This window comes from Ammospiza caudacuta, chromosome 16 (assembly GCF_027887145.1).
Source record: "Ammospiza caudacuta isolate bAmmCau1 chromosome 16, bAmmCau1.pri, whole genome shotgun sequence".
In the NCBI taxonomy this organism is placed as follows: Eukaryota; Metazoa; Chordata; class Aves; order Passeriformes; family Passerellidae; genus Ammospiza; species Ammospiza caudacuta.
This window is the reverse complement of record NC_080608.1, coordinates 4,919,525-4,944,403: the sequence shown is the minus strand read 5'-3', so window position 1 is coordinate 4,944,403 and position 24,879 is coordinate 4,919,525. Positions and strand designations below refer to the sequence as shown.

The following is a 24,879-nucleotide window of genomic DNA, read 5'->3' as shown; positions in this document are numbered from 1 at the left end:
CCCCTGATAATGCTCTTTGTGTCAAAGATTTTTTTTCTTCTACTACTGATTTCTCTTGTTGTAATTACAAGGGTAATGATTCAAAGATGAGGCAATTTTCAGGAGAGATGGAAAGTGTGTGGGAGGACGCAGTGGAAAGCCATCGTATCTGACAAAGAGCAATTTAGAAGGAGCTAGATATATTAGACTTCTCCAATGGATTTCTAACTTAAAATTAATCTGTAACAGTTTATAACCTATCAAGGCATAAAAAACCCTCTAACAACGATGACAGGAATTTAGATTGCATGCTCTGAGGAAGGAGGAACACTTTTTTCTTTCATTTTATTTGAAAAATGCATAGAATATTTAGGTCATGACCACTTTTCATTACTGCAGACGTTGAAACATGTTGGTAATATATATATGATGACATGACCAAAATGTTGGAGATGTTGGCTGCTCCTGAATGTGCAGTTTCCAGTTCATCACCTGTTTCACAAGTCATCTCCCTGTTTTATACATGGAAGCAGATTTCTACAGATATATTCTTTGAGTCGCTCCCCCTGTGCCTCCTCAGCAAAGCAGAGGAGCAGCAGGTACCTCATGAGGCAGCTTGAGAGATTCTCAATTATTTCTGTCACTCGCTGCACATCATTCACATTTTCACTTCCATCATTCAAAGACAGAGAGACTCAAAAGGTAGAAATCTTCCTCATAGGGTGGAATTTTGGGAGCATATGTTATGTCATGTTCCATTTTATAACCAAAGCCAAGGAAATGTTCTCGTCACTTGGATAAATAAGTGCTCATCTAGTGAAGCATCTCTGTGCTTCAGCAAAGGTCTGAGTTCCTGGTAAATAAATATCTGGTAAATAAATTTCTCCCTGGGAATCTGATGCTTCTTATCTTTCCCAGATACATTTGCTGTTGAGGTGCTTTGCTGGTTGCCTTTGTCATCTTTTATTTCTGAGTAAAATCTCTTTTTAGAGTCCCCAGATTCTGTATTATGTAGATGGCTTTTGCTTGGGATTTCTGGTTCTGGTTTGTAACTTTGCATATTCCTATGCTGAAAACTGAAGTATACTGGCTACTTTTGTGGATCAGGGATGAATAAACTTTCAAAATAATATCTGTAGCACTAAGGAATCCAGAACTACAATAGACATCCACTTAATTTTATCATAGCCAAGCAAGGTAGCTGATTATGAATACTTGGAAAGAAGCATTCTGTGTAGAGATTTATGTATAGTGAGAGTGGTTTGACTTTCAAGGAGTTTAGGAAAAGAATTCCTTTTCATTTACAGAATTTTCAGGGGGCAGCTAGGGATCTTTTTTTGGCTGAAAGGCAAGCTTATTCATGAGGAAGAACTTTCCTGTTTGCATTCTTTGCTGAGGGCTTCCTGTAAATGATTGAAATATGTCACAGCTCAGTGTCAGAACACTTGAGTAGCTTTTTTCTTTCTCTTTTTACAGGATATTTGCAGAACATGACCTTATTTCTTTCCTTTCTAGCCCAAAAAATTTAATGAGTATGTTTTCAGCTAAACTTCCTGCATTTTGTCTGGTACTTCAAAGGTGTGCCCAGAAGATCCTGGTGAATAGTTTCCCAAACTAAAACCACATTTCTTTTTTTTCTTTTTGGAGGGTTTTTTCATGAGTTATATTGATTTTCTGGCCAATTCTTGAACTCTTAAAAGACCACAAAAAGTGAGGGAGGGCAATCAATCAGGGAGCTGATCTAACTTTTGAAAGGGCAGAGCCGATTATGCTGTTCCTAGCAGTATTCCAGGAGCCAGACAATCTTCTCTTCTCCTGCAGATAATATTTTCTGTATTATTTCGTACCCTGTGGTGTCAAGCAGAGCTTCAGCAAGGGAGTGAATTACACAATGTTGCTGGAAACAAAACAACAAAGCCACAGGAATGCTTGTGAGAGGTCAGTGGCATGGATTGTATAGAGACAGAAAGGTAGAGCTGGACCCTGAGAAACAGCCATGTATATACATATATATAATATTTATACTTACTAGGAAAGAAATACAAAAGAGAACAATAGCTGTCCATGCTTTTGAGACCTGCTGTTCATATTCCTGTTAAAGCTACCTTTTTCTTGATCACTATTATTCTTACTTATACATTCTCAAGGTATCATTCCTGCATCTTCAGTATCAGTTTCACATAACCTTTCCTGCTTGAAGATGCAAATAAAGTCAAATGTGTTTTGCCTGACTGCTGCAAACTCGGTGGAATAATATTTCAGATGCAAAGCTTTGCAAAGGGTTTTGTTGGTTGTTTTTTCTTTTCAGCTTCTTGCCAATTTAGTATCAAATTAATAGTAGGATGCATTATAAGTTAGAGACTTGTCTTCCTAAGGTATTTGATGCTTTTGAAATTCTCTGCTCATTATTTTCTTAGTTTAATGTTGTATTAAAAAATATTAATGTCAGAAATAAAAAGGAAAAAATGGTCTCTGTAGAACCTCTGAGGTGTCAGTTCAGGATTTTGCTGTGTGATCTATTTAGGGCTTCGGGGAAAAATGAAACTATTGAAAGGCTTCTCTCTAAGCTGCCAGCTCTCTCTTGTGCAGTAACTACTCACTGAGGATGAATACACACTGATGCTGAATATTGATACATCCTTCTTTCACTAAAAGCCCTTACTTAGCCAGTTTTTTTAACAGATCTTAAGGAATGAATATGGGGACTTGTTCAGAGCACAAGTTACGAGGTATCATGAGCCATTCTTATTGAAGAAAGTTTTTACAAAATTTATGTTATCCAGCTCTTTTCTCTTATTCCTTCTTTCTTTCCAGCTCTGTTCTGACCTGCTTATGAAATGCTCAATAGGATAACGATGCTTCTGGAGATTATTCCTGCCTCAGCCTATTTCATTTTACATATAGCCTTTCTATACATATAAAAAGAAACAGAAATCATCATATAATATATCTTATTTGCCCAAAGAAATTGCAAACATAATTTGGGTTACTGAAATGTAAGAGCTGAATACAAACTTGAGTATTCTTGAAGGTATTTGGGTCTGATGCTTCAGTCAATTTTCATCTCTTCATGTTGAAAGTGAAAAATAATTGGAATAATCCCGAGGTTGCTATTACCTGATTTATAGCTGCCAAGAAATTGTGTCCAACTGAGTAGATTTCTACAATTTCCAGCACATTCTACTGTCGTGTTTTCAGTGATGTTGTGTTGATTGACATATTACTGTCCATCTCAGGCTGTCAGTTGTCTTCAAAACACATCCATGCTGGGATAGATGGAGACAAAGCAGTGTTGGTGTCTCATTAATCAGCAGTTCAGAGCCAGGCTGCTGAAAGCCAGAGGAAAAGCAGGACATGATATATTGAGGTTGCTGTGTTTGTCATCATCCCCTCTTCATTCACTAACGGGATTAGAGCAGAAAGGATTCATGGCCCAGCTGTTCCCTGAGGATTTTCAGCTCTGAGAGCTGACCCTGAGCACTGCACACTTAAATATTTCACTCAAAAAAAGCACCTCTCTTAAACAGTTAAGCAGTTTTCATGGAAAAGTAGCAAGTTTGCTTTCATGAAGGATTTGCTGTGACATGGATCAAAACATTATCCTTAATGAAAATTTAGGCAGGGGAGACATGGCTGTCTGCTTATCCACATCAAGCTTTTCTTCCTCTAACTCGACTACTCTTAAAACATATTTTTATTCTTGCCTTACTGTGATCAGCCAGCTGTGTGGCCCATGAGTGGTGTCTGACATCTGGGGTGGATTTTCTTGTGGTGGCTCTCTGGTTTTTGGGAGCTGGGCTATGAGTCCCAGCTGTTCAAGTGTCAAACAGGCTCTGGGGTCTCTCAAACATGGTTTGCAAAGTAGCCCCCAAGTCCTGCCCCCCTCACTTGCCTTCCTCTATGCCACTCCTGAATTTTGACAAAAAAAAAAAAAAAATCTAAGTTTATTGCTTTTTTCCTGATCCCACTGTATCTTTAGTTTGTATTAAGAGTCCGGTGCAAAGCAGTTTGATCAAACTCAGCATCAATGGACTGTATCCTGCTTTTAAAATGCTGTAAAAACAAGATAGCATCAAAATAGCTGTGAGAAAAGGTTTAGATATTTCTTTTTAGATGTTCTGGCTTGATTAGGGTAGATTGAACTGCATGAGCTAATAGTTAATTGTTCATATATTTGAAAAGTATAAACACTTCTAACATTTCAGTATATTTTTACATGAACCCATGTGAAGATTAATTTCTTCTCTGTTTAATTATAAAATTTCAGATGAGTATTTTTTTAGGTAGGTGTTGGAAGACTAAAGGTGTTCAAGAGTTTGAAAAATAACTAAGATTCATAATTCATCTGGACCATATATGTTTTCATTTTCTTTCAAATAGTTTTTCATAGCATTGAACAACTGAGCCAAAGAACCACAATGCATCAAGGTGCAGTCTCTGTTCTGAAGAGAATTAGTAGGGATAATAACTTTGGTGTCTAAGAAGTAAATATAAGGATGCAATTGTGATTAAAACCATTCTTTTTAATTAAAAACTAAATCAGTTTGTAGTGGAGAATATTACTAGGTTGCTAGGTTGTGATTTTAGTTTAGAAGCAATACTAAGAGGACAATTATCTAAAAGCACAAATTAACAACAACAACAAAAAAACTGTTTAGGAATAGCATTTTTTTCCTGGATCATGATGGTTTATTGATTTTTGAAAGTGGTGCTGCTTCAAATAGTGTGATTTTCCAATTGTTAGGAATCATAAGGCATTACTGAGTTTCTTGTGAAGGAGTTCCTCAAGGATAGCACTGAAGCTATTTTCGTAACTTCAGCATGTACAAACACAAACCCCTAAATGTCCCAGAAGATGCTGATTCTCCTAAAAACAGAGACACAGATGAGAGAACTGACTTTTTGTTTAAACCACTGGGAATTCCAGAACTGAGTCTCTGATGTAGCATGCTGCCATCCACCTTTCAGCACAGTTTAAATTTAAACTGTTCAGACTGCTTTCCATTCCATAAAGCAGGGCAGAATGTGTGTATGCTGGGTTACAGACCAGTTATCTCTCAAACCAAGAGGAATTAGCATTATAGCATCCAGTCCTACAATGGAAGATAGTATGCTCAGAATGAAGTAGTTCTATAAAAAATGGGTGTTTCTCTTCCTCTTCCATATTTTATTTTTAAATTGCAGAATCCGTTGCAATTGGAGCATAAAGGTGTTACTGTAAGCAGGAAGCCATGAATCATTATTTGTTGTTGAAAAGTGAATGAATTTGTTAAAATGTCTGCAGATTCTGATTAATCCTTATTTTTCCTTTTAAGAGTAGCTTTATAACAGTGCAGGAAAAGCAGCAGTAATGTGCCTTTTCTTGTTTCAGAAGCAATTGAAAAGATGCTTTAGGCTTAGGACAGAAAATCACTGCATAGGGTTTGTAAGGATTCTGAACTGAAGGTTAACATTGCTCCCATGTGGCATTGCTAACAGCTGAATCAGGGTGAGGGAGTAGAGTGACACAGATTTTTAGATACAATTCATCTTTTTATTGGCTTTGGAATAGGGGTAAAACTGCTTTTTTTGTTCCTGTCTCCCTTGGATCATTATTAATTGATTCTTTATCATGAAACCAATCCATATATATCTTCAGTGTGTCCTATGAATGTTTGAAACATTTTTTTTTCCAAAATAAGTCAGAAATATTGATTTAGAATGGAGAAAGCCTGCCATATTTAGAGAACAGGGCATCAAAGTCAAGGTCACCCTATTTGTGAAGGCTGAATGGACACTGGCTGATTTTTCATTGGAGTCTTCTGTTATATATTCCATAACAATTTTGATTGCTTGTATGCTGAGAAAAAATGTGAATTAAAATCACTCAGACCCACTCTTAATTATAAACAGTACTTTATATACTTAATCAAAAGTGTCAATTAGCAGTGAAATATCACTCAGCAGACTTTTTGGATACACTGAAATGTCTCCTAAATTTGTTAATATTTCCATTCCACATGAAAGTTGTTGGGATTTTTTTAAGTACAATTAAGACAATGCTTATTACAATCTAATTATATCCCCATTCCTTTTAATCTTTCAATCTTCCATACACAGAGAATATGCTCAGTAAAATCTGTCATCTTTGACCAGTATTTGTGTTTCTAGTTACCATGAAATTCCTAAGATCCTCATTAACTAATTTAAAAGCTTTTACTGCATTAAAATTTTAAAGTAAGAGATGCTTTGTAAAGGGAAATATTTATTCAGCAGAACTGGGAGGATTTAAGATGTGTGCCTTCCATTGAAGACTGCATCTATTTACTCAATTTTTATAGTTACAGTTTCCCCTACTTATTGAGGATTTTTGTCAGAAATTCTGATACTAAACACTGCAGTTTTAAAAATTCCTAGTAAGTTGCATATAATGTTTCTGGTTTCTGAAGTGAGCATTCCCATTGATACTAAAAGGGAGATTTAATAAAGTTATTTGCAGAATATGTCCCCAGATCTTAATAATTTATTTGCTGTGTTTTAATGCTTGAGATAAAAACGTAATGAAATGCAAGAAGGGATGTCACTCAAAAGTGAATAAATGACAGTGAAGGGAAAAGGAAAATGTCAGTTCTCATCAGTATTGCTTCTGAATTTTTGTCCTATGACTCAAGATTATAGGTTTATTAAAGATGAACTTCCACAGGGCTAGTGCTACTGATCCCTTACATGAATTAGGTAACTTGAGCCCAGCCTAGGAAATAATTGCAGGTGGTGAGTGGTTTCCTTCATGATGAGAAGCAAGTGAGCATGCTGCAGAACCCACATACAGGTTTGGGTAGATTTGTACCTTGAGGAGCCAGGCTGTGTCACTAAACTGCAGGAGAGATTTTCCAGTGAGTGACACCATTAAAAAGGATTTTTACATAAACTTCCTGAGTGCTTACAGCAGTTATTAGAGCAAACTGGATATGCACTGTGCCTGATTAAGCCTATTCCCACATATGTGTTTACCCTGAAAGGCAGAGCTGTCCCCAGTTTTCTTTGCTGGGTTGTGATCTGTGAGATCTCAGAGAGTGAAACTGCACCAAGCCTTGGGGCCACTCTGGTGTCACCCTGGCAGCTGCTGGTGGCACACCAGGGGAACCTGCACCAAACTGCACCAAGCCTTGGGGACCACTCTGTGTCACCCTGGCAGCTGCTGGTGGCACACCAGGGGAACCTGCACCAAACTGCACCAAGCCTTGGGGACCACTCTGTGTCACCCTGGCAGCTGCTGGTGGCACACCAGGGGAACCTGCTGGAACTCCTCTGCAGCCCAAGCCCAGCAGGATTGTGCTGGTGTTGAGCAGTGGGAAAGGGCTGCACTCTGCTCAGTTCACAGCTCTGAACAAATGGCCATCAGCTACAGGAAAGCCTAATTAACATGGTTCTAACATGCTCCTTGAAAGGTGGTGGTGGCAGTTGAGCTGTAAAGAAGCGACAGTGACACCATTCCCCAGTGAAATTATGGGACACAGGCAGAGTGGGGAAACCTAAATTCTGATTTTATTTGAATGCTGAGGAACAATAATGCTGATCTTCAGGGCAGTCTCATACTCTGGTACCTTTCCCCTGGAACACTAAGAAAAGTGATGACCTGGATAGAAAAGAAAAATTTCTTTGGCATCTGTTTGTTATGTTTAGAGATCCTATGAGTTACTCACATGTTTTCAGCATTGCAAAGAAAGAGTTAATTACACAAAACTTTACATTATTAATGTACAAAATGTAATGTAATTACACAATATTATCTTTTAGATGTCCCTTGCATAGACCATAGATTTTCTTTATTATTATCATTATTATTATTATTATTATTATTACTACCACTACTTTTATTTGTTATTGGAAATTCCTTTTAACTGATCTGTTTCTGCTTTACCTTGTTTTGTTGATTTTTTAAACTAAAGCAAATATCCTGACAATACATAGCTCTGCACTTTTTTGCTTGGCATGAATCAGTGAATGGAGTTTATTAATTCAATATACTGATTCTCCTGGTCACACAATCCTGTTGGAGCTGGGGCACAGTGGTCTCCAGATTTCTTGGCTTCATCTCCCACTCCCTTACTTTGTGTTTCCCTTCCTAAATTCTCGTGGCAAACAGTCCCGGTGGAAGTAGTAACAACCTGCCTGCCCTGGGATGGCTTAAAAGCTGTCAAATATAGATGCAAGGCAATCAAATTAAAAGTCTCATTGGTGCTTCTGATGGCTTCTACAGAGAAATGGAAAATAAATGCTCTGCCCAGCAGCAGAAAGACTTAAGTATTCGTTCCAGAGAATTAAGGACACTTGTGGTGAGGCGAGGGGAGGAGCAGAGCCATCAGCTGCCTGGTAGTAAATATGTTTAATGTAAAGCAAGCAGAGCTTGAAGAGCTCGTTTGTCTTCCAAATTTCTTCCAAGTGCAGATTTAATACTCTTGGCTTTCTTTGGGGTGAGATGGAGAAGATGAGCTCCCTTGTAGATCAAAATCACTTTTGCAGATTTATTTAGTGTTTAAATATCAAAGCAACTGGCTAGATCTGAAGGATTGGGATGTTTTTTCCTTTGCCACGTAAACAGATAAAAAAAGGAACAGAAAGATAACTCTTTTATGCATGCAGGACTTAAAGCAGTTCATTTGAGAGCGCAACATTTTTATTTCTGTAGCTTTTATTAGCTATTTGTGCAGTTGGTAGATATAAAAATTGGAAAATGGTATGATATTCGTGAGGCTTATGTTTATTGACAAGGGATGCAGAATGGTGCCTTGCACTTTAGAATTAAAGGAATGTTTATAAAGTATATTTTATGAATTGAAATATTCATCCTCTATCCTATATCTGCCAAACAACTCAGCATACCCATAACTCAGAATATATTGCTTATCTATTTTAATTTGTTTTGCATACATTGCCCATGTGATGGAATACTGCTCCTAGGTCATGAGCATTATTTCATACTTTATATTTGTTTATTTTCAAACTCCATAAATTCTAGCCTTAACAGACATGTGAGATATATTTATTTTAATATTCAAATACCCATTATTTTTGGTCACTTGTAATCATATTTTAATGTCATGAAGATTTAGGACTGCTGCAAGCCAGAAGGCATAAAACATTTAGTGCATTGCTAATATTTTTCATTCCAAACTATTCCACAAAACTTCATAAAAACTTCTGGTTTCTTCTCTGGCACTTTCTTTGGATTTTTCTTTTGGAAAATTGGAATATTGGAGCTCTGAAATCCAAACCCATGCAGTGTGCAGCCATTTAATGGAATCCATGTGATTAATACTTTAAGAAGATCAGCTGCAAAATATAATGCACATGTCTAAATAGTGTTTTTCATCCTGAAGGGATTCCAAAGTTCTGTGCCAAATTTGAGGGACAGAAGGTACTAATCTGCCACACAGTAAGAGAGGAAACTGCCTGCCTCTGTTGAGGCTCGTATTTATTCTTCTGCCAGAGATAACCTGCACACTTACACGGGATCAGCATTTGCATACCTGAAAGTTAATTGCTAAATTATAAATTCTATGCAGGCATTAATATCTAATGAATAGCAAGCAATTATATTTTAATAGTGCCTGAGAAAACTGGGATTCCCTGCCCTGAGAATTATGAAATATAAAGCTCTAAAACCAAAGGGATGGTGGATAATTCAGTTTAGGAGGGATGTCAGCAGGTCAACTGGTCCAGGCACCCTTCAGAGTGGGGTGGTTTTGGGGTCAGACACCAGACTTGGACCCATAAATGTTGGTGCAGAGCCCCTCCAAACCCCCTACAGGCTGCTACCCCTCGGTGCTGTGCATCTTCTGCAGTGGACTGAGCTGCTTAAGCAGGTTATAACATCTGCTTGTTCTCACTGCAGCTCCCTGCTTGTGTATCCGTGTGTGTGTGCACAAATCCCACTCCCTCACATTACTGAATTCAAATTGAGTTTGAAATACTGATGAAAGCTACTATTGAGTAGCACTGTCAGAAGGAGAGCAGTTCTGTTAGGTCACTCTGAATGCTAACTTGGCTTCCTGGGCATTTTGATTGACTTAAACTCCTCAATTTGGTAAAGTTTTTTTGTACACTAAAGGAGTTATGGTCAAAAAAATGCAATTAGCATTTCTTAACATGATTTATAACAAGATTTTTATTTCTTATCTTATGTGGAGGTTCTTGTCTAAGGAGGAAAGGAATTCATTCCTCCTCTATGCAATATGTGGAGGATTTGTGAAGTGTAAAAAGTATTTTGAAGCTAATGACTGAACTGAGAATGTCTTCCTACAAAAATCCTAAATTACATTAAGTCTAGTATACATTGTAATTAGGTTAGCTATTCTTTCAAACATGAAGTCAGTGTTTTGCATGTTGCCCTTCAATTGACTGAATTTATACATCCTGTCTGATAGGTCACTTTATCATTATGCTGCCACAAAACTCTTTAAATAGACGTTATTTTAGAGATAAATTCAGCTTGAGAAGGCTTCTTTCTCAGAAAGGATATTACATATTACAAAGGATGATGCCAGTGCTTGTATGTGATATCAGAAACATTAATACAATAAAAGATTATGGTTTTGGTACTAGTTTTATGAATGCAATTTCACCTGGAATTATATTCTAAATGGATTTTGTTACAGTAAGATTAATTTGAAAGACCCAGCTATCTTAAATACAAATTTTTACTGCATCTTTTATATATCTTTTTATTGGGGATATGAATAGGAGTTGGATATGAGTCTTGTTTGAAAAGAATACACTGTGTAACTCAAATATGCTAGTAGGGTCAAATTTTAGCTCAAAATTTCAGCAAATAACCTGCTTGGCCTCTGGAAGGAGCTGTGTGGCTGGGCTGCAGCAGTTTCTTAGGTTATATTTCACATAAGTCCTTTGCTGATGCTGGTAAAGCCGTGATGTTGGGCTCTGTGCAGGAGGAGCTGTCCTTGTGCTCACATTTACAATTTTGGGGTGCAGAGAGAGCCCTGCCTGGCTGTCACAGAGCACTGGGACTGCAGCAGAGCAGAGGCTCCTCAGTCTGATGCTGACCTTCCCATAAGGCACTCTCCCTTCCTTGCTGTGTATTAGGAGCCCAAATTCTGGGCTCAGCTGAAACTCTGTGTGTGTGTACTCAGCATTCTGAGCAGACATGGACATTTGGTTGGTTTCTGTTTGGTTTCCCCAGATCTCAGGACAGTGTAGCACAACCTGTCCTCCTCTTTTCCCTGCCCAGCAGCTTGGAGGGGTCACACCAAAGCTGGTGACAGAGCTCTGTTGGTTGTGCACAAGAGGGAGAGCTCGAGGGTGTCTCTCCCCAAATCACAGGAGCCCCTTTGCCTGAGTCACTGAACATGAATTTGGGTAACATGGAAAGTTCTGGCAGCAATCCCTTGTTAACAAGGTGTGAAGCTCTTGCACCCCTGGGGTTTTCTTCAATCTCAAATTTTTGTGTTCTCTGCTGAAACATGAGTTTCCCTCTCTTTTTGTTTGTTGTGTGTGTGTCTCTGTATCTTTCTTTTGTTCTTTTCTTTCAGAAAGATGCAAGTGACTGTACTTGAGACTTTTTCATGCCAGAAGTTCCCTTTTGTGAGATCTTTACTTCTAAACAGTCACAGGTTTTTTCTCCTATTTGTTTTGTTTGGAGAGTTGGGTGTTCCCTGAGTTCCTGCCCTTATGTGAGAAAGACTGGATTTGCAGGATAGATCATTCTGTCATGAAATACATATCCCAGGCAATTTAAGAAATGTTACTTAAAATTCCTAATTGTTTATCTGCAGAGGAAGTATTGGAGTGCGGGGGAAGGGTATATATGGGAAATATATGTCCAATTGTGTCAGGAACCCACGTTTTAAAAAAGGAACCCATTTGCCGCAGCAGAATGTCCAAATATGGACAACACTGGACAAACCAGACCAGTGAAGAGCTTTTTTTTTATTTTTTCAGCACATCAGTTTAAGGACATTGTTAGACAATGGAGACAGGATGTTAACAGCTCGCTGATCCACAGGGAATGTCAGGGAAGGTGGGGTAATATAGAATGACATAAAACCATCTCAGTCTAGATTTCAGCCAATCATACATAGAACAACACATATTGACAAGCATTCTATCCAATCTTATAAAACACACGTAATGGTAGTTAAAACAAAGACTGGTTCATAAGAGACAAAGAACAGAGCTCTATTCATGCTAACCTTCTAAAGATATACATTAAATAACCTTGTTGCCATCCTTAAGCCAATTCTACAGAGGCCTATTGTTGTTTGTCACGTATGCTCTACTGCTTGGGAAACTTTTCTGCTGTATTTGCAATGCTAACAAAACTTCAGTCTGAGGCCTATACTTTTTTAACCATTTCCTAAAAACCCTCTAACTTTATGGATTCCAACATTGGAGTGGAAGATTGCAGGGCTCTTTAAACATACTTTTTGACTGTTGTTGGTTGTTTTTTTTTTTTCAGCCAGTTCAATAAATGCAATTGTAGCTGGGCAAGTCTGTAGTTCTAACTCAGGCATATATTCATCTGCACAGCACATGTGCAAGTAGATATTTATTCTTTATTTCTTTGTTTGATATGTTGCTTAATGAAATACTTAGGGTGTTGAGTAGTTTTAAAAAAAATTTTTTTCTAAAAAAAAAAAGAAATAGCAAGGCAGCCAGTGAGAGCATGCTGGTGACAAACCCTTGAGTGCCAGGAGAGGCTCCTGCTGTGTGTGAGCCCTGTGTGGAAGCAGCAGCTCTGCTGTGGTACATGGCAGTGGCTCTGTGCTGCACTGAGAGCCTGGCTTCATTCTCAGCAATTTGTCAATCAGTGTCACTGCCCTGTCTCAGAGCCCTGGGCTGGTGCCTCTGCATGGCTCCAGCCTGTTCTGGAACTGTCAAAACTCACTCACAGGGGCCTCACCTCCCACTCAACCAACACTCTGGTTCATTGACATGTGTTTCATTCTGTGTTTGGGGTTTGAGTTTATTTCAGTTGAAGTATTACTCTGTAGAAAATGACTTGTGCCTGTGCCTACCATAACACTGTGTCATTTTTATTTGTATGCCCTTTCTTTGGCTTTAACTAAGCCCTGAAGGCTTTGGAATTGAAGGATTAAAAAATAACAATAGCAAATAAAAAACATGATTTTATTTTCAGTGTTGCTAGGTACCTCATTCTATGTAGCTCATTTATTATTAGATAGCTGTAGGCATACCAGCAGCTCACCGAAGGAATGAACAGAAAATATGGAAACAGTGATTATCCTCTAAAATCCAAATTAAACAGGCTATTGTCATTATTGCTTTTATGTCATTTCTCTAAATTCTTTAGGTACCATCATATCCCAGACTACTTTTATTTGCTCCAGTTCTGTAGTTAACAGCTTTAATGAGAAGACGAGGATTGAAATGTAATTTAAATGTTCCCCTTGAAACTCGTGTGCATCGAGTGAGTGAGAAAACACTGTGTGTAGAACATACTCTTCACTGCAGGGCTTTGCACCCACAGGAGCACCTGATCCAGCCCCAGCTGAAGTCACTGGAAAGGCTCCAGTGAGTGCCAGCAGGCTTTGGATCAGGGTGTGTGAGATGAGGTCATGTGGAAAGATAAACAGGAGATGCCACATTCCAGATGTAGCTGTGCCCATGTGCCCTAAATGGGGACAGCTGCTGGGAGCCCACTCTGCTGGGAGATGCTGTTTGCAGAATAAATGGCTGATGGCACAGCATCAGAAGGACTCAAAAGACACAAACTCTTGATTTACTTCTATTTTTCCATGTACAAACTGACCAGAGGCTAAAAGCATAATGCTTTTCTCTAAGCGGCTCTGAAACACCATTTAGATTTTTTTTTCCCTTCATCTCTCCTATTCTTTTTCTTCCTTTTCATTATACTAAGAGACTTCCATCAGAGTTTGGAAACTTATAAAGAGAAGTCTCTGACTTCTCTTTCCCTGGCTGCCCTTTCCGTTCCTTTTTTGGAGAAAGATTTGCCCCACAATAAATGGGAGTTCTGAAGATTCTGGCTGAAACCAAAAAAATTTTTGGGCAGACTTTAGTTTGGTTTATTTTACTTAAATGGTTTAGTTTATTTAAAATGTTTGTTTTGGAGTTTAAAGTAGTTTATGCAATGGAAAATCCATATATGTGTGGGAAGCTGGACATGTGTAATTGTATACCTGAAGTTTGGGAATACCAGAGTAAAAAGGAAATCTGTGCAGAATTTATCCAAAATTGGATTAGAATTCTTAATGTACTGCCTAGATACTGGAAATTAATTTGTTGAGTTCAAATATGAACTAGTCACCTTACAATTTAATCTCAGAATAATTTCACTGTCAATGAAAGCTGGGAGTATTCTCTTGTAAATATATCCAGCACCCTCCATTTCTGAACCAAGCACAGTCCATAGCATGGTTTTTGCTTTCTGATATCTCTCATATGCTCATCACAGATTCCTGATGCAACACTGAAAAATCTTTCTGAAATCTTTCTTGCTGTTTTAATTGTGAATTCATATGTATTTGTAGTAAAGTTTTCAGCTTCCAATTCCACAGGCAAGCTGGAGATAGAGAGGAGGGAGGCTGCATTAGTGTTTCACCTTCAGCAGCAGCTAGAACAGCGTGAGACACTCAAACTGCTGTTGCCTGTACTCTGCCTGTTCTGTGAATAAATAGGTTGTCAATCTAGCACTTTAAACAAGCACTTTCTTCTTTTTTAACCTTGCTTCTTGACATTTTCCATTAAGCATACTGTAATGGAAAAGATGAGGAGAATTTCTCTGCACACCAGGAATAGCAACCTGTCTGCTTAGCACCAAGGGCCCTTTGCTGAGTGGTGAGTGAGAGCTCCATCCCACACGGGATTGCTTCTTGACATGAGATGCTGATAGCCCTGCCCTGTGTGGCTCTGGGAGGATTCCCCAGGCTGAGTGTGGCTGCAGAATGCAGGCAGGCTCTGCCAAAGCAGGGAGAGCTGGGGGTGCTGCCTGCAGGGAGCCTGGCCAGCAAAGGCCATCTGTCCAGCTGTGCCACTGAGCCTGGGCTCTCACGGCTCCTCAGGCAGGCACTTGGTCACCTTGTCCACTCTCCAAACCCCTTGGTGGCCACCAAGCCCGTGAGATATGTGGAAATCCTGTGTGTGCAGGTGTTCATCAGTAACAATCACTGCTCACATGCACTGGTAGGAAGATTTAAACAGAGATAGGCAGTGCAATTGCTAAATATAAGCCTTTTAAAGAAGAAAAATGTTATTACTACATCATAATGGAGCTCTGATTTCTGGTTGGTCTAACAGACTAGAATGCTATATGGATACTAGCTTGAAGACAGGCAAAACCTGAAATCCATAGATGCACACAGGCATGTACAGAGACATAACCATGCAAAACACCTAATTAGTTGGCCATTACTTAAAGCTGTTTCAAAGCTAATTCATAATTAACTAAATAGATCTTTTAAGGAAGACATTATTGTCCAAGTACTTAGATCTTATTGTAGTGTACTGCTGCTCCTTCCCTTCCTTCTGATATTTATGCTCCTCAAACCCTTTGGAAGGCTGCAGTTAAATGAGCTCTGTGGAGGTAGCATCGTGTTTCCTAGCAACACCATGTCCGTGGCACTGGTGCTGCCTTCCCTCTCTTCTCTAAAAGCAAAGTCATGTCCATTAATCCCCAGCTGCACTTAAAACTTTTCAGGGATTTTGCTAGCTCCCCACTGTTCATGTTTTCATTTTGCTCAGATGCTGCAAGGCAAACTGCTTCAGTGATTTAATTCTTGTCGGTGCCTCAGTAGAAAACCAACCACATGGGTATATTCACAATTACTGTTTGGTTTTCATTTAAAACAAATAATTTGTCCTACACTGTGATGCCTCCTCCTTTCAAACATTAACATATTGGTCATTCAAACAACCTGACAAATGGAAGAGATAAACGAAATGTCTTGAAAATCTATTACCTGTGCTGCAAAAGTAACTGTTTTTTTTTAAGCTAAGATATGTAGTGGCAAAATAATCCTAAATCTAAGTGAAAGAGACTTTTTTTTTTTAATACACAACAACTTGTAGGACTTGTTTCTGTCTGCCAACAGCTTTCTGTGTAACATGGACTCAGAGTCTCTGACCTCTCGTGATACCAGCTGTGAGTTCCAGGAGCATCACTTTGTTGTATGGGAAGCTGCTGCAGCATTGTGAGAATGAGTCTGGGGTCAGAGAAATTGCTCTCTGACTTCACCTGGCTACAGCCAAGGCAGCTGGGAGGGGTAGGAGGAGACAAACTCAGAGCTGTGGCTTTCTGAACAGGTTTGTAAAAGAAAAAACCTATTGTCAGGCAGCACAGCCTTCTCCTCCTGCTCAAAGAGGTGCTCTGAGAGGTTGGCCTCAAATCTTCTGTCACCCCACAGACAAAAAATAGCTGTGCTTGTGCGGATTGGGTATTGATGGATCTGGTTGTATGAACCAAGGCTGCAGTTTGGTTTTCTTACCTTTTTCCATAATGAATATTCAGTAAGATACTCTAATGTCTCCTGGGACTCATTTACTTCCCGGAGAAAGGAGTTGAGGTATTCTATCACCTATGGACATTTGTTAGAACATGTAAGTAGCTTAGCTAATTAGTATTTTTGTTCCTAATTTGGCTCTTGCTATACAATAAGTCATGTCATATTCATAGTCCATTCAAAACACTCATCTTTGAGGGGATATCTCTTCTAATATGTTTTTTTCAGAAAGTGTAAGATGTGACACCAAAATATAAGTAAACTTAGTGTTAAATAAGTAGGTATTCTAAAATTACCATCAATGAAGGAAGATATTAATTCATTTATTTAAATAGATAGAAGTATTTATTTAAACTTTGTGTTTAGACACAAAGTTTAAATAAATTATTCTGGAGAATAATGCGATACTCACTACAAAAAGTCCTCTGAGCATTGACAAGCTTGTTGATGAAGAAGATGCGTACGCACATACAGAGGGAAAAATAAGAGACAGATCTGTCAGCAGGCTGTCATTTCTATCAGCTCAAGGTCTGGACCTTCAGACAGGTGTTACAGGAGTAGGGCTCCCGAGCTAGATCCCCATTGCTGCAGGGTGTCCCTTCGTTAACCGAGCGTTCCCGGCGGTGGCAGGACCGAGCCTTTTTGTCTGCACAGTAGCACGGCCTGAGCGCAGCGGGGAGGGGGTGCCCGGGGCTCACCTTGTCCGTTTGTCCTCGCAGATGGCTGTCCGGACCTGTGCAACGGCAACGGGAGGTGCACGCTGGGCCAGAACAGCTGGCAGTGCGTCTGCCAGAGCGGCTGGAGGGGCCCGGGCTGCAGCGTGGCCATGGAGACGGCCTGCGCCGACAGCAAGGACAACGAGGGAGGTGAGCGGGGCTCGTCAGTGCCGGCGGGCAGAGGGCCTCGGGAGGCACTGTCCTGCCATGTCCTGCCATGTCCCGCACTGCTGGCAGGGGTCACATTGCTCTCCAGCATGGACAGCGAGCTGCGGCCGGGCGGGACCCGCAGGGAGCCCGGCTCGGTGCCAGGCCAGCCCGGCTGGGAGCGCGGCCCGAGCGGAGCTGCCGCTGCCGCTGCTGCTGAGGAGCGGCACGGAGCGCCCTGTGCCCCTCGGAGCGGCCACAGAGCCACCGTGCTGGCCTTGTCCCCTGCTTGCTGGGCACAGCCCTGCCAGCTGTCCCACAGCCCCTGCCAGGCTGTCCCTTGGTGTCCCACAGCCCCTGCCAGACTGTCCCTGCTGGGCACAGCCCTGCCAGGCTGCCCTTGGTGTCCCACAGCCCCTGCCAGACTGTCCCTGCTGGGCACAGCCCTGCCAGGCTGCCCTTGGTGTCACACTGCACAGTCCCCATGCCAGACTGTCCCTGCTGGGCACAGCCCTGCCAGGCTGCCCTTGGTGTCCCACAGCCCCTGCCAGACTGTCCCTGCTGGGCACAGCCCTGCCAGGCTGCCCTTGGTGTCCCACAGCCCCTGCCAGGCTGCCCTTGCTGGGCACAGCCCTGCCAGACTGTCCCTTGGTGTCACACTGCACAGTCCCCATGCCAGACTGTCCCTGCTGGGCACAGCCCTGCCAGGCTGTCCCTTGGTGTCCCACAGCCCCTACCAGGCTGTCCCTTGCTGTCCCTCACCCCTACCAGGCTGTCCCTTGGTGTCCCACAGCCCATGCCAGGCTGTCCCTTAGCTTCTGCCAGGCTGTCCCTGCTGTGCACTGCCCTTGCCAGGCTGTCCCTTGCTGTCACACTGTACAGTCCCTGTGCCAGGCTCTGCAGGGCAGGGTGAGGTGTGCTCCATGTGCATGTAGGGTAAGGGGCTGACATCCCTGCTCTGCTCTCCCTGCCCTGTGTCAGACATATCACTATTAAATATAGGATGTGTCCTGTGTTTCCCTTCAAAGATGTTTTTTGGGTTTTGTTGAGCCTTCCATGGTGGCCTGAAAACAGTTCTGAGATGTTTTACTTCTCAAAAAGATTGGTTAATTTGCTCCTTAATTTAAAGGAACTTTCTTATTAACTTTCAATATAATGTCTTTAGAAAGTCACACAGATTCTTTTTCATATGCTTCTGCTATCTGCTATAAACCAAGCATCAGACACAGCTTTTTTTCCTTGAGACTCCTTCCCTTTCCTTTGGCCAATAATTAATCTAAAGAAAACATCCGCCGTTTGCTGATTAATAAATATTTTATAAATCTATTTCCTAAAACTGCAAAGCAAGATTGGGCTGTATCAAGGGTAGAATTGTCATTAGGCTGAGTATTTTAATTTAAGTAAGTCCCAAACTGAGGAACAGGTGTATTTGGTTTTGATTACATGATATTAACAACAGCTGAATGTCATCAACTTGTTTTAATTTGTAAATCCTCTGTTAGTTCCTTGGTTTCACATGCTCAGTGCTTACAAAAGTATTTTAGAAGTTCAAAAGCTATTTCAGTTTCAGAGAACTAGAACTTGCTTTATAGCTGTTACTGAATTATAGAAAGCAGAATCTAACTGCCAGAGTACAATAATTGGCTTTTAAGTATACAACAAAACCCACTAAACTTGTGTTAATATTCAGTGTAAGAAACTAAAAGGTGAAATGCTTAGGTTTGCAGTTTTTACATGCTTTGAAGATTATAAAGGGAAATTTGAAAACAGATGTATTATTAGAATTTCCTCAAAGAAAGGAAAAAGGTTGGAAATGTTATTAGAAAAATTGCAATAAGAGGTTTATTTATCTACCCAGGACATTATTTTGCACTTGTAAAACAGACAGGCAAGCAGGGGAAAAAATGACCAGTGACAATATTCTGCTGCTCATCCTGATGAAAAACTGTAAAATTGTAAAACTTATTCAAGGAGAGTAAACAGGAGCTCATCAGAGGCAAAGAATACAGACAGAATTGCCATACAACAGATACATCATATTATGAATTAATAATTAATGCAGAATTGTATATTCCATTATCATGTGAATTGCATGGATTTTGGTTTACCATAGTAAAGCACCTGAAAGAAAATTAGTTGGTCTAGCTGAAGGCTGGAAAGGCTTAGGGGAGAACTCTCCAGATGTTCTCAGTGTTTGCATTTTAAGTAATTTTTTTCTGGATTCTAGAGAGGTTACTGGTCACTGGTTCTTGTGAGTGTAAATAGTTTGAAAATTTAAGCTTGATCCAAGATCCAAACAACCTGAGAAGTCCCTTTGACCCCCATGTTTTCACGTGGGGTTTAGGTGGAAATTAGTCTCAGCAATTTAATTCAATGATCATTCCTGCTCTTGTAGTCTCATCCTCACTAATTCCCATAGAATGTTTGTATAAGGGAGCTCAACACTTGTTCAGCTGCTGCTTCTCCTCAAGCTTTCCAGGCATTTCTGAAGAACCAGAGGCACTTTGAGCTCTGCTGTGTTTCCTGCATGCTGCTCCCCTCAGGCTGTGCCACTGCAGCGCTCTCAGTCTCTCCCATGCCTTGGTGGTTTGTGCTGCTGCAGTTTGCTCCATCATATTTTGGGGTTCAGATTCCTCTTGAGATGTCCTGGAATTCTGTCTCATGTGTGCTGTGAGGACAGAGGCATTTTCCTGACTACCAGCTTGTCAAATTCACAAGAACTACAACAAAATTCAAAGACAAATATAATATTAATCCCTTAATGATTAATAAATCTCAGAATGCAGCCCTGCCTTTGCCTGAGATGCACTGCCCTGTACATGTCTGGTTCTGCACACCTGGCCAGGAGTCTGTGCTCTGGGCTCCGTGTTCAGAGGGGAGTTTGCAGGAATGGAGAGGGTGGAAGGGCTGTGTGTGTTCTGTGCTTCAAGCTGCACCTTGATGTAATTGTGACTCTCTATTTAAAGGAACAGATAAAATTAAGCTTTTTCATTAGACAAAGCTGAAAAGTGTACTATGGGAATCAATAGTAAGGATCCAGCTAGTTACCAGAATGCCAAGTTTCACATAAAATGCAAGTTTATTGGAAGTTAAAGGAATTGCCTCTTCTCCCAGTCACTCTTTTCATTTGAAACTCAGCTGAGTTTATTTGCAGCAAAGTGTTGAACTCATTTGCTGCTCCATTACCAACATTGCTCTGTTAACATAAGCAAGCAGTTCTGGGGTAGTACAGAACACACAAGCTGTTCTTTTGGAAGGCAGTAGGGTAGCTAAAAATACCTTTTTTTCCCTCTTTTTCCTAAATGAGTTCTTTTCTGGACAGTTGAGCCTCTTTCCTTTCTGTCCATCTCTGCATATTGTTAAAATACAATTCCTTCAGCATGTCACTGAAAGGGAACTATCATTTCCTATCTTCTGTGGCAGCAGATTTAACATATTTTGGAGCTTTTTCCCTGTTCAGCCATTCTTATTGCAATTGTATCTCACAATCAGATTCAAATGCCTTGGGCCAAGTCTTCATTTTATGGATGTCAAGGAGAGCATTGCCACTGACTCCAGAGGGTTTCCCATTTGTCCTGCTTTGTCTTATTATCTGCCACAATGCAAACTCCATACCATAGTTCAAAAAGAGAAAAATGAAAGATTATACTTAATATTTTCTTTCCATTTTAGATTAATGTCCTTTCGTTGGTCTATTCCTAGAAGAGGCAGATGAGTCCCCCTCTCTTTTAGACTTACAAATCTTCATTTTAAATGAGATGTCAGTGTGGATTACTGGCATGAATAAAATGTGATTCCAGAGCAGCGGGAGGAGAGAGGCTCCAAAGCTGCTTTCTCCTCCTAGGGCTGTGCAGGGTGAATGATCTGAGGTAACACTGGGAAATTCACCTGCTTTTGCCCTTGCCATCACATGGCAAATCAAGATATGGCTTATCTAGGTCTGGAAGTGCCCAAGGCCAGTTTGGAAGGGCTTGGAGCAACCTGGGACAGTGGAAGGTGTCCCTGCCCCAGGCAGGGCTGGCACTGGATCAGCTTTAAGGTCCCTTCCAACCCAAACCAGCCTGTGGTTCTGTGATTCATAATGAACGTGTTTAGGGTTACCATGGTGCACAGGCTACTTTGCTGAAAAAACTTGAAAACCTCTTATTTATCTTTTTGGGGGCTTTTACTGGTTGGGTTTCGTTTTGCTTTTGCTGCTTTTTTTTTTTTTGTTTGTTTTTTTTCCATTTCTCTGTAAGGAGAAAGCCTAACTGAAAAGTGAGGGGATTCTGGCATAGCCTCACTTTTAACATCTCTCGAAATTGGAAAGTGCTTCTGTTTTCCAAACCATGTTTGGATTACATAATTTGCTCACTGTGGCTGCTTCTAAAGCTAATTTCTTCCCTTAATCAGACCCTCAGTAATCTAATCATTATTAAGCATCTTTTGGAGGGATTAGAAATAGCTTTATTTTAAGACCTGTAATTGTGATTACAATATATAATCCCCCTAACAGACACGTATAACCTATTTAATTCACCATGGCTTTATTTTAGGAAATTAGGCATTACTGATGGTATTTTGAGGAATGGGAGAGGATATGCTACTTTTTACATTCCTATTTCTTTTGGCATATTGCACAAGGAAATCACTACTGTGGCTGTTTATACCCATCATTTTGAAATAACTATTTTATAATAATTTGCTTGTTCCTAAATAGAAAAATATTTTTAGTTTCCCTAAATTACTTCAGTTTAACTAAATTTCACCTTAGACTTTGCAGCACTTCCAGCTGCATGAGACAATGGGATACACAGCAAAACTCAGATGTCTTTCCTAAATTATAGTTTCACTAAATGTTGGATGCAGTTGATATCCATCACATTTAGGAATGTTTGTCCTGAATGTCTTGAGATAATTTGGGAAAGAGATTTAAGAATCGTGTCCTCTGCAGAGGCAGCTTTGGCACAAGCCCATATTGCCCACTGGGGCTGCTCCTTCTAGGCTTTTCTCCTCCTTCTTTCTCTCTTCTCCCCCTTTTGCATCTGTTCAAATTTACTCATTTTTGTAGTTTTTATTGGCAAGAGAGTTAAATTATGTAGTCTCAGAGAATGAAAAACAGGAAATAAGCAAAGTTTTGCTAAATTTGTTTAGTATTTGATCAGGATGAAGAGGGCAGGTGCAGGCAGGTTAAAAAGAAATAAATTTTTAAAAAAGCTTAAATGCAGTCACTGCTTCTATCACTTCCCAGATCACATTTCTCCTCACAATGTAATTATCTGGACTAAAATTGGTAGGAGAAGGAAAGGAAGCAACCCCTAGCAGTATAGAATACTAAGCCAAACAGAAAAGAGGAATTTCTTATTTGTTATGCAAAGTAGCACATTCTTTTTAAAATACATTTTAATTTCTTTTCCGCTTGGCTTTCCAAAGAGAGATGTGCATCTCTCAGAAGGCACATTTTGCCCTTCAATTTGTTACTCTATATCTTTAACCCCACCAGGAAGTACAGTTGGTGGTAATTCTGTTTGGCACAATACATTAAAAATAATGAATTAGAGAAAGCCAACTAGCTGCTCCATCATGAAATCTCTTCAATTCACAAGAAAAATGCATTTCTAGTGAAGTTCACTGTCAGGACAGTGCACTTGACTGATTGAAAGGCTGTTTATTTGAGTTGTCTTAGAAAACTCATCTCTGAAATTAGACAGAAGGAAAATAGAAAGAAAAGAGAAGTGTCTTCCTGCAATAAACATTTAGAAAAAAATTGCTTTTAGAAAATTACAAATCCTGTGACTTGATACTGCATCAGGCTCATGACATTTAAGATAATACAAGTATTTCACAGTACAAAAGCAAATCATGTAATTTAGCTTGCCTCAACAAGCATTGCCTCAGCAGGGGTCTCTAATTCAGCACAGACAAAAGTTTTTATGAAGTTCTCAATATAAATACCCAGAATACTCTTGGCACAGAAAATACCTTTCCCAGAGCCTGTGCAATAGTCAGTTGTGGAACATTAAATGCAATCAGGAGCTGAAATCTGTAGTGGGTGGGGGCCAGAGTGAGTCTCGTAGGCTCGGGTATAAAATCTGTATCAAAAGTAGGCACTCAAATTTTGACAAGAGCTAATGAGTGTGCTTGTATGTGATTGTGTTACAGCTCCATGTCAGCCTCTGCTCACCTTCACACTTATCCCTGTCCCCCTTGGGATGTGGTCTGCAGTGCCTCACTGCAGGGAAAACAAGGAGCTCAGAGCCTGCAAATTCCATGGTTTGGAAAGGCTCCAGCACCCCTGTAGGTGTCCATGTACACTGGAGCTGGGCAAACATTGTTTTTCAAGTTTCATTTTTTTTTAGTGCAGCCCTTTGGGTCGGCCTGGCTCTGAGCAAGGAGTGGTTTGGACTTAGGACATCAGTTCTCCAGAGGTTCTGAGGGACCCCCAGGCTGGAGCTACCCCTGCAGTGGGTTCCTGCAGTGCTGCTCTCAGGAATGAGGCTTTTCCTCATGCCAAAACTCAGCAGCACAGGGATCCCGAGTGGGCCAGGGAAGTGGGGTGGGTGCTTCACCACTCATCCTCCAGGGTACTTTAAAACATCATTGGGAAAATTTTGGGGTATTCAAAGGCACAACCAATCTCCAGGTTCATTCTACCTTACCACAGTTTGGGATTTACAATCCAGCTTGTCTTGAAAGGCAGTTTGGGTTACAAAAATACTCTGTTATGCTCACAGTTAGATACAAAAGCCAGTGTTATAATCAATGTCCTGATGGTTTACAGGGAGTCTTTACAGGGCTGGAGCAGGAATAGAAGCATTCCCTTTCTTGTGAGCACCAGAAACTTCTGAGGAATTATTTTGAATGATACATGCCAATATAGATAACAGTAATTAGATCAAGCTACAAAAGTGTGAAAAATTGGGTTAAATATTAGATAAACTTCCTGGTAATAAGATATCCTGGGCTGTGGCATAGCCTGCCTGTGGAAGGAGTTTTGCATGCAGTTTTAGAGCTCAATTAATATATTTCTGTGTTGGCAGAGAAGGCCTACTCTTTTGATAATCTGATAGAGAATCTTTAATTCTTTCACCTTGGGTATATTAATACTGCACATAATTAAAATCGGTTCATGATAAATTAACTAATTTGCCCTTAGAGTGATCAAAGACCCTTTTGCCCTCAGGGTTTGTAGTAGCTGCTGTTCCCCCCCCTCCCCACCTCCATTTTAATCATCAGTCTGAAATGTTTATTGGAAAAAGAAAAATTTCCAGGAATTAGGCTCTGAAAGTCCCCAGCTCCTGCAGCTAGTGCAGTGTAAGGATGCCCTCTGCTGAGCGTGGGCTCAGGAGTTTTGGGTTGGAAGCAGAATTGTCCCTTGTGGGTACAGAAAGCATTGGCTGAGCAAGCTGGATGTCAGGTCAAGGTTCACTCATTCTGGTGTGCATAGTGAATTGAACCCAAAGCACAACCTGCAGGTATTGGAGGAAGTGTGGAAACTGTAGATAATTTACTCATTGGGATTTATAAACCCCAATAGCTCAAGCATCAGCTTTCTGCAGAAATATGTAGCACCTTTCTACTTC

At 40.4% G+C, this 24,879-nt stretch overlaps 1 protein-coding gene across 7 annotated transcripts in view; it reads left to right on the top strand.

The window, feature by feature from the left end:
• The window catches only part of TENM2 (teneurin transmembrane protein 2), a 480,673-nt gene that overhangs the window by 409,632 nt on the left and 46,162 nt on the right, over positions 1-24,879 (top strand). For 6 of the 7 annotated variants that reach the window (XM_058815456.1, XM_058815455.1, XM_058815450.1 and 3 more), the window contains one exon: positions 17,174-17,320. In XM_058815456.1, coding sequence (XP_058671439.1) covers positions 17,174-17,320 — 147 coding nt within the window. Of the gene's footprint in view, positions 1-5,922; positions 5,947-17,173; positions 17,321-24,879 lie in introns of all 7 variants that reach the window. The other variant, XM_058815451.1, reaches the window with a different exon arrangement.